Source organism: Trichosurus vulpecula, chromosome 2 (genome assembly GCF_011100635.1).
Source record: "Trichosurus vulpecula isolate mTriVul1 chromosome 2, mTriVul1.pri, whole genome shotgun sequence".
In the NCBI taxonomy this organism is placed as follows: domain Eukaryota; kingdom Metazoa; phylum Chordata; class Mammalia; order Diprotodontia; family Phalangeridae; genus Trichosurus; species Trichosurus vulpecula.
The window spans coordinates 182290427-182301320 of NC_050574.1; the positions used below are offsets into that span (position 1 = coordinate 182290427).

A 10894-nucleotide genomic window follows, 5' to 3' on the forward strand; every position below is an offset into this window, starting at 1 on the left:
GCTATGCTCTTTTTTTTTAAATCATGTCTTTCAGATAGTCCAATAATTTTTAAATTATCTCTCCTGGATCTATTTGCAGGTCAGTAATTGTTCAAATGAGATGTTGCCTTCTATTTTTTTCATCTTTCGGTTTTGTTTTATTGTTTCTTGATTTCTTATAAGGTCATTCACTTATATTCGCTCAATTCTAATTTTTGAGGAATTATTTTCATGAGTGAGCTTTTATATCTCTTTTTCCATTTGGCCAATTCTACTTTTTTTTTTTAATGTTTTTTCCCAAATTTTATTGAATATGAAACATATCTCTACAGTTTCTATTGAGGAGGTTGACCACGTCTACGACCAAATCCACCTCTAAATTGGAATTCTGTTGCTGACCCAGCCCCGGCCTCAGCCTTCTTGTCAGCACCAGGAGGAGCAGCACTTCGTCTGTATGTGTCTTTGTCAGCTTCACCCCGAGTAAGCCGGGCAGGTCGCTCGCCCTCCAGACCTTTGGGCCTTGGCCTTCCTGTCTCAGGACGACTTCTTCGGAGTGTGGCAGGCACAATCTCAGGGGGCAGGTGAAGGTAATCCCGGAGGTACTGAATGCCCTCATTGGTGAGGTACCAGTAGAAATGCCTCCATGCAAACTGCTCCTTAACATAGCCACGAGACTTTAGAGACTGCATGGCCTTCATGACATGGAGATTGGGCACATTCTTGTCTGCCAGCTCGGGGTGCTTTGGCATGTGGACATCCTTCTTGGCTACCATCACTCCCTCCTTAAAAAGGAGTTCATAGATGGCAATTCGGTTCTTCTTGGGCATCAACATCTCGGCGGTGCGGCGGGTGCTGCTCTAGATGGAGCCCGGGCTAGAAAGGGGCCAATTCTACTTTTAAAGATTTTTTTTCTCAGTGAATATTTGGGCTTCTTTTTCCATTTGGCCAATTCTGCTTTTCAAAGCATTTTTCTCCTCATTTTTTTTGTACCTCCTTTACCATTTGGCCTAGTCTGCTTTTTAAGGTATTATTTTTTCTGGTATGGTGTGTGTGTGTGTGTGTGTGTGTGTGTGTGTGTGTGTGTCTCCTTGACCAAGCTGATGACTCTTTTCTTATGATTTTCTTGCATCACTCTCATTTCTCTTCCCAATTTTTCCTCTACCTCTCTTACTTGATTTTCAAAATTCTTTCTGAGCCCTTCCATAGCATGAGACCAATTCATATTTTCTTGGAGTCTTTGGATGTGGGAACTTTGACTTTGGTATCTTCGTCTGATTGTATGTTTTGTTCTTCATTGTCATCATAGTAACTTTCTATGGTCAGAATTTTTTACCGTTATTTGCTCTTTTTTTCAGTTGATTTCCTGACTTTTTTTAACAGATGATTTTGTGTAGGTAAGAGAAAGAACAATACTTTATGTCATTTGCTTGACTATTTTCTTTTTAGTGAAGAGGTTTTTATATCTTTTTTTAAGTTTAATTTTCTTTATTTTTAAATCATTTATTTATTTAATATTTGTAGTTTTCAGCATTAATTTTCACAAGAGTTAGAATTACATATTTTCTCCCCATTTCTACCCTCCCCCCCACTCCAAGATGGCATACATTCTGATTGCCATGCTTCCCAGTCAACCCTCCCTCCTGTCACCCCACTCCCCCCCATCCCCTTTTCCCTTACTTTCTTGTAGGGCAAGATAGATTTCTATGCCCCATGGCCTGTATATCTTATATCCTAGTGGCATGCAAAAACTTTTTTTTGAACATCTGCTGTTAAAAATTTGAGTTCCAAATTCTCTCCCCTCTTCCCTCCCCACTCACCCTCCCTAAGAAGGCAAGCAATTCAACATAGGCCACATGTGTATCATTATGCAAAACCCTTCCACAATACTTATGTTGTGAAAGACTAACTATATTTTGCTCCTTCCTACCCTATCCCCCTTTATTCAATTTTCTCCCTTGGCTCTGTCAATTTTTAAAAGTGTTTGCTTTTGATTACCTCCTTTCCCTATCTGCCTTCCCTTCTATCATCCCCACTTTTTTATCTCCTTCCCCCTTCTTTCCTATGGGGTAAGATACCCAATTGAGTGTGTATGTTATTCCCTCCTCAGTTCAAATCCAATGAGAACAAGAGTCACTCATTCCCCATCATCTGCCCCTCTTCCCTTCTAACAGAACTGCTTTTTCTTGCCACTTTTATGTGAGATAATTTACCCCATTCTATCTCTCCCTTTTTCCCTCTCTCAATATATTCCTCTCTCATCCCTTAATTTGATTTTATTTTTTTAGATATCACCCCTTCATATTCAACTCACCGTGTATCCTCTGTCTACATACATATATATATGTATATACATATATATACGTATATATATATATATATATGTATATACGTATATATATATATATGTATATGTATACGTATATTCCCTTTAGCTACCCTAATACTGAGGTCTCACGAGTTATACAGATCATCTTACCATGTAGGAATGTAAACAAAACAATTCAACTTTAGTAAGTCCCTTATGATTTCTCTTTTTTATTTACCTTTTCATGCTTCTCTTGATTCTTGTGTTTGAAAGTCAGATTTTCTATTCAGCTCTGGTCTTTTCACTGAGAAAGCTTGAAAGTCCTCTATTTTATTGAAAATCCATATTTTGCTTTGGAGCATGATACTCAGTTTTGCTGCGTAGGTGATTCTTGGTTTTAATCCTAGCTCCATTGACCTCAGGAATATCATATTCCCAGCCCTTTGATCCCTTAAGTTAGAAGTTGTTAGATATTGTGTTATTCTGATTGTGTTTCCACAATGCTCAAATTGTTTCTTTCTGGCTACTTGCAGTATTTTCTCCTTGATCTGGGAGCCCTGGAATTTGATGACAATATTCCTAGGAGTTTTCTTTTTGGGATCTTTTTCAGGAGCTGATCAGTGGATTCTTTCAATTTCTATTTTACCCTCTGGCTCTAGAATATCAGGGCAGTTCTCCTTGATAATTTCTTGAAAGATGATATCTAGGCTCTTTTTTTGATCATGGCTTTCAGGTAGTCCAATAATTTTTAAATTATCTCTTCTGGATCTATTTTCCAGGGGAGTAGTTTTTCCAATAAGGAATTTCACATTGTCTTCCATTTTTTCTTTCCTTTGTTTCTGTTTGATAATATCTTGATTTCTCATAGAGTCACTAGCTTCCACTTGCTCCAATCTAATTTTTAAATTAGTATTTTCTTCAGTGGTTTTTTGGACCTCCTTTTCCATTTGGCTAGTTCTGCCTTTCAAGGCATTCTTCTCCTTATTGGCTTTTTGAAGCTCTTTTGCCATTTGACTTAGTCTATTTTTTAAGGTGTTATTTTCTTCAGTATTTTTTTGGCTCTCCTTTAGCAAGTAATTGACTTATTTTTCATGGTTTTCTCACATCACTCTCATTTCTCTTCCCAATTTTTCCTGTGCTTCTCTTACTTGCTTTTCCAAATCCTTTTTGAGCTCCTCCATGGCCTGAGACCAGTTCATGTTTTTCTTGGAGGCTTTTGATGTCGGCTCTTTGACTTTGTTGACTTCTTCTGGCTGTATGTTTTGGTCTTCTTTGTCACCAAAGAAAGATTCCAAAGTCTGAGTCTGAATCTGAGTCTGTTCCCAGACAACTACTTGACCCTTGATTTTTTCGTTGGGGTATGACTGCTTATAGATTATAGAGTACTTTGTCCCAAGTTTGAGGGGCTGCACTATTGTTTTCAGAGCTATTTCTATACAGCAAGCTCTGCCACACCAGCACTATTCCTCCCCCAAGAACCACCGACCCAGACCATGACTCAGATCTTAAGCAGGCTCTGCACTCCCAGCTGATCTGCCACTTAATTCCTCCCACCAGGTGGGCCTGTGGCCAGAAGCAACTGCAACTGCATCCTCAGAGCTGTGCCACCTCTGCTACCCCTAGGGCTGTGGCCAAACTGAGAGCTCCTTTCACTCTGTCCCTGCAGCTTTTCCCACTAGCCTTCTCTGTTGTCTTTGGTGTTTGTGGGTTGAGAAGTCTGGTAACTGCCACAGCTCACTGATTCAGGGTGCTAGGACTTGTTCCACCTGGCTCCCTGTCTGGTTGGTCTGGGTGCAGCCCATGCTCGGCTCTGCTCCACTCTGGTCCCAGCTCCATGCAATAGACCTTACCTAGTGACCATCCAGGCTGTCCTGGGCTGGAGCCCTGCTTCCCTCTGCTATTTTGTGGGTTCTGCAGTTCTAGAATTTGGTCAGAGCCATTTTATAGGTGTTTGGATGGTCCTGGGGGAGAGCTTTAGGCATGTCCCTACTTTCCAGCCTCCATCTTGGCTCTTTCCCCACCCCCCACCCCATCAGAAGAGATTTTAAGGAAAGTATAAACATTTAAAAAAACTTATGATGTCACAGTGGGAATCCATCGAATAGGTCAGTTAATTTTTTTGTCTCTTACAAAAGGGGTATTATGGGCATTTAGAGAGTAGAGCCTGACAAGATCACAGATGTTCCCTTAAACATTGAAAAGAAAAGAAATCAAGTTGTTTTTTTTTTAAATGCAAACAAAAATCAAAATGACAATTGATTTTTTTCAATGCAAAAACCATTAAACAAAATAAAATAGGAGGGTAAAGAGGATTTTTTCGGGCTTTTACTTTTTTACCTAAACCACTTTGTATTACCTGGGAAGCTTACATCATTATTAAATCAATAGACAATATGCACCAACTACATGCATGAGGCAGCTAGGTAGCATAGTTCAAATCTAGTTTTATGACTCTGGGAAAGTAATTTAACCTATATTTGCCTCAGTTTCCTCAATTGTAAAATGAGAATGATAGTAGCACCTACCTCCCAGTATTCTTGTGAGGTTTAAATGAAATACCAATTGTAAAGTGCTTATTACAATGTTCAGCACATTGAAGGTGCTTAATAAATTCTTGTTTTCTTCCTTTTCTTCTTTTATTTTCCTACCTCTTTCCTTTCTGACCTAATCACTGAAGACATACAAAGATGGAAGACATACAAAGCTTGCACCATAGATCAATAAATACACAAAATGGAGTGTCAGGCCCAAGTGAGATTCATTGAAAGTGCTTTGAAAGTTCAAAAGAGAATGGGATCATTCCCCACTCCTTGAAGCTATTGTCCTTTTCTGCCTGTTCCCTCCACTCCAAGAACAATTTTCCCTCAGGGCCTCGAGTTCAGGTCTCAGGTTTACCATTTGATTGACTCACTACTCAATTAAATTGATCTATGTTTTTATACATTGCCTAAGGTGTGATTTGATCTTCTCAACAAAATACAAGATGTTTCCAGTGTAGTATCATTTGCTTTTCTTTTTTTGCCTAAAGTACTAATTTCAAAAAATGATTTTTAAAAATTTTATTTTCTGTGCCAAATTATTTCCCTCCTTCTAGTCCCTCCTCCATGCATGGAGAGGGCAAGAAATTTGACATCCATTATACATATGAAGTCATGTAAATCATATTTGAACATTAGTCATGATGTGACAAAAAAAGAAAAAAGTGAGAAAAAGAAAGTGAAAAAAATACTTCAATCTGCACTCAGAGTTCTTTCTCTGGAAGTAGATAGCATTTTTCATCTTGAGTCCTTTGGAGTTGTCATGCATCACTGTATTAATCAGAATAGCTAAGTCTTTCACACTTGCCCATTAGGATATCACTATTACTGTGTACAATGTTCTAGTTCTGTTCACTTCACCTTATATCAACTCATTTAAGTCTTTCCCAGTTTTTTTGAAACTATCCCTTTCATAATTGCTTATAGAATGATAATGTCTGATCATAATTATGTACCACAATTTGTTCAGTCATTCTCCAATTGATAAGTACCCTTAGCTTCCAATATTTACCCCACAGAAGGAGTTGTGATGAGTATTTTTGCATATATGGGTCCTTTTCCTTTTTCTTTGATCTCTTTAGAGCACAGTATCACTGGGTGAAAGAGTATATACAGTTTTATAGTCCTTTGGGTATATTTCCAAATTGTTTGACAGAATAGTTGTACTAGTTCACAACTCCATTAATAGTGTATTTGTCTACCTATTTTTGACATCCTAGCTAGGATTTCTCATTTTTCTTTTTTGTCATGTTAGCCAGTCTCATGAGTATAAGGTGGTACCACAGAGCAGCTTTAATTCACATTTCTCTAATTATTAGTGATTTAGAGAATTTTTATAAGACTACTGATAGTTTCATTTCTTCTTCTGAAAGCCATCAATTCATATCCTTTGTAGGGAAATATTTTATAATGCTATTCAGAGACTCTTATGTATTATATCATTTGAAGTGAACTTCATGTGACTAGAAGTTTTCCAAATCAAAAGAGGATTGTAGAGGTCAGGGTGACTTTGGATACACTCTGGGAAAGCTGGATAGCTACAAAGTATTCTTAGATCCCACTCAGGGCTTGTTTTGAATCCACCCAAAGCTTATGTTTTTTGTTCCCCAATTTTGAATGTTTATACTTATTAATAGACATCTCAATGGATCTTGCCTAAGAATTACTCTCTCTGCAAAATTGCTTAACAGTGTGTTCTAGTACAATTTCTGAACTCCATATGATGTAAACCTTACAGAGACTCAGAATGATCCAATCCTCTCCTTTGTCAAATGACTTAGTAGAATTCTTTTTAAAACTATTTCAGGTTTTGAGGTTTGTTCTCATGACTAATAATCATGAGGGCAGTGGTAGAATTTTCTGGTGCTTGTGCTGATCAAACTCAAAGTTGTTTCAAGAGCACAGAAGCTGAGAGTCTCTGTGATTTCAGTACTGAGCACAGGTGGGACTCAACCAACATGGATTCAAATCAGACGAGATGATAATATGGCAAGACCCTTGAATGCAGTCAAGTCCCCTGGTTTGGACTGAGGCATTGTGGGGGAGGGGGAGGAAACAAAGATGGTGGAGTAAAGAAGCACTCAGCCGAGTTCTCCCAAATTATCCCAAAAAACAATAATAAATAATAAAATAATAAGTCAAATTGAAATCTGGAGTGGTATAGCTAACAGAAGGTTGGGATGAAACAATTTTCCAGCCCAAGAAAGTTCAGAAGGTCAGCAAGAAATGACTATATCACTGGGGTGGTGGTTGAGTCCAGAGAGCAGTACAAGCTATACCATGCTGCCAGTAGCAGGTTTTGAAAGTGGCTACATTGATGGCAGTGGCAGCTTTGGGAGCTCTCAGCCCACAGACAGCAGGGGGTCAGACAACTGATTGGAAGTACACTTAAAGGGACCCTTTGTAGATGATGGGTTGAGGACCTTGTTGCTTTGTCCATATACAATTCCAGTTCACATCCTAGGGCCAAAAGGGAAAATAACTTTGGTAGCTGTTGGGGAGGAAGAGCTCTGTTTGAGGTTTCAGGGCAGAGAAGAGTGCTCATGGTCATTCACAAAGGAGTCTTAATTCCAAGACAGAGGGGAGCACTAGCAATTGTGGCTTGAGGACAGCAGGAGATATGGTCACAATCCAAGGGCCAAAAAGAGTGGTAGCACTGTGTCTACAGGAGAAGAAAATTGTTTCTCGGATAAAGACCTCAGCACAGGTCAGGAGAACAGTGACCAGATCTTTCCTTAGAACATACCACTTTGAAAGCACTTAAAACCTGCAGCCCCCAGAGTTAACTCTGAAAATACCAGCAAGAAATGATTGAAAATTGGTACACCCCAGGAACAGAGCCTAGTGTTGACATAAAGTTAAAAGTCAAGAAATTGGATGGAAAATGAACAAACAACAACAACAAGAAAACAACTTGTCCATAACAAGTTATTATGATGACAGGGAAGATAAAGACACAAACTTAGAAGAAAACAATAACAAAGAAATTAAAGCAATGCCTCAAAGAAAAATTTGAATTGGATAAAAGCCAAATAAAAATTCTTAGAAGAGTTTCAAAAAGGATTTTCAAAATCACATAAGAGTAGGAGATGAAAAATTGGGAAAAGATTGATTGCAGAAACTTTTAAAAAGAGAGCCAACAGCTTGGTAAGAGATAGATAAAAAGAAATGTTGAAGAAAATAATACCTTAAAAACACAAGATTGGCTAAAAGGTAAAAGAGGCATAAAAATGCACTGAAGAGAAGAATGTCACAAAGGCCAAATGGAAGAAGAGGTACAAAAACTCATTGAAGAAAGAAATTCCTTAAAAATTCAAGTTGGACAAATGGAAGCTAATAATTCCATGAGAAACTAAGAAACAAGAAAACATCAAAAGAATGTAATAATAGGAAAAAGTAATGTGAAATATCTCATTGGAAAAACAACTGACCTGGAAAACAGAATCAGGAGAGATCATTTAAGAGTTATTTGGCTACCTGAAAGCAATGATATAAAAAGAGCTGAGCCATCATATTTCAAGAAACTATCAAGGAAAACAGCCCTAATATCATGGAACCATAGAGTAAAGAAGAAATTTACATAATCTAACTATCACCCCAAAAGAAATCCTAAAATGAAAATTCCCAGAAATGTTATAGCCAAATTCCAGAGCAATCAGGTCAAGATGAAAATATTTCAAGCAGCAAGAAAGAAACAATTCAAATACTGTGGAGCCAACCATGATCGCGAAAGATTTGGCAGGTAAACTCCCAAGTGTTTTATTTTATTTTAAAATTTCATTTATTTATGTTTCAACATTCACTTTTATAAGATTGTGAGTTCTAAATTTCCCACCTCCCCAAGACAGCATTCAATCTGATATAGCTATGCATGTACAATCATATTAAATATATTTCCACATTAGTCATGTTGTGAAAGAAGAATCAGAACAAAAGGGAAAAACCTTGAGAAAGAAAAAAAAGAGAAAATAGTGTGCTTCAATCTGCATTTGAACTCTATAGCTCTTTCTCTGGATATGGATAGCATTTTCCATCATGAGTCTTCTGGATTTGTCTTAGATCATTGCATTGCTGAGGTGAACCAAGTCTATCAAAGTTAATCATCTCATAATGTGGCTGTTGCTGTGTACAATGTTCTGGTTCCGCTCCCTCCATTCGGCATCAGTTCATGTAAGACTTCCCAGGTTTTTTTCTGAAATCTGCCTGCTCATCATTTCTTACACAACAATAGCATTCCATGATATTCATATACCACAACTTGTTCAGCATTTCCCAATTGATGGGCATCCTCTCAATTTCCAATTATTTCCACAAAAAGAGCTACTATAAATATGTTTGTATATGTGGGTCCTTTTCCCTTTTGGATTATCTCTTTGGAATACAAACCTAGTAGTAGCACTGCTGGATCAAAGGGTATGCACAGTTTTATAGCCTTTTGGGCATAGTTCCAAATTGCTCTCCAGAAAGGTTGGATAAGTTCACAACTCTGCCAACAGTGCATTAGCATTCCAATTTTCCCACATCTTCTCCAACATTTATCACTTTCCTTTTATTGTCATAAGAGTCAATCTAATAACTATGATGTGGTACTTTAGAGTTGGTTTAATTTGCATTTCTCTAATCAATAGGGATTTAGAGCATTTTTTCATATGACTACAGATAGCTTTACTTTCTTCGTATGTAAACTGCCTGTTCATATCCTTTGACCATTTATTAATTGGGGAATGACTTGTATTCTTATAAATTTGACTCAGTTCTCTATATATTTTAGAAATGAAGCTTTATCAGAGACACTGGCTGTAAAATTGTTTCCCAGCTTTCTGATTCCCTTCTAATCTTTTTTGCATTGGCTTTGCTTGTGCAAAACCTTTTTAATTTAATGTAACCAAAATTATTCATTTTGCATTTCCTAGTATACTCTTGTTTGGTCATAAATTCTTCCATTCTCCATAGATCTGATAGATAAACTATTCCTTGCTTTCCTACTTTGCTTATATATCACACTTTATGTTTGAATCATGATATATAATTTGCTTATATATCACACTTTATGTTTGAATCATGTACCCACTTTGACTTTATCGTGGTGTATGGCATAAGATGTTGGTCTATGCCTAGTTTCTGCCATACTATTTTCCAGTTTTCCCAGCAGTTTTTTTGTCAAATAATAAGTTCTTAAGCAAGAAGCTGAAGTCTTTGGGTTTATAAAACAGTGATTACTATAGTCATTGACTACTATGTCTTGTGTCAGGCTCTTTTCTTTTCTTTTTTGATCAGGGCTCTCAGGTAGATCAATAATTCTTAAATTATTTTATCTCTCCTGGATCCATTTTCCAGGCCAGTTGTTTTTCCAGTGAGGTATGTTACATTCTCCTCTAAGTTGTTTAGAGAGGAATGTTAGGATAGTTTAGCAAAAGCCCACTTTGCTTCACTCTCTTGATTCTGTCCACCACATATTATTATGAGGTTATTGGAAAATTCTCTAAAACTTAGTTAACTATGTTGATGGTTGTGATGTTTAAAAAGTTCAAGAGCGATATAGTTTCTGGGCAGTCATTTTATTAATGATACCAGCATTTTATTAATAAAAGAGGTCAGTGGCACTCTCAAATGCCAAAGACAATCATGGCTATGGGCTCACAGTTTATATACCCTTGGAAGAATGGGTGTTCCTGAGGATGGCATTCAATTCTGATTGGTTCACAACCAGTGAGAGAAGCTGATGAAGGGCTTTGATTATGTCATTTACTCTGAATTACACCACCCACCAACCTCTTCCTTGGGCAATCTAATCAAACAATTTATCCCCACCCAAACCTGAGTAGAGCACAAAGGACTTCCCTGCCTTAGATTAAATTCCTTGTAAGACTGGGTGGGGTCTGACCATAATTGAAGAGAACGTTAATTCAAACTTCAGAGACTGAGTTTAAAATGAAGACATTAGAAAAAGGAGGGATCTCTGAATCTTCCCAAATCATTGGCTATTAATAATCATTTCTCACTGGATTAAATTTTGATTGAGGTAGGGGCATTATGCTCTTCTACTAGCTAAACATATTCTGTTTTCAACAAA

At 37.4% G+C, this 10894-nt stretch overlaps 1 protein-coding gene across 1 annotated transcript; it reads right to left on the minus strand.

The window, feature by feature from the left end:
* Window positions 1-268: 268 nt before the first annotated feature.
* Window positions 269-835, minus strand: LOC118838893 (40S ribosomal protein S10-like). Its single transcript, XM_036746271.1, has one exon. It carries the CDS (start codon window positions 810-812, stop codon window positions 315-317), a length of 498 nt encoding a protein of 165 aa, XP_036602166.1. The 5' UTR covers window positions 813-835; the 3' UTR covers window positions 269-314.
* Window positions 836-10894: the final 10059 nt, after the last annotated feature.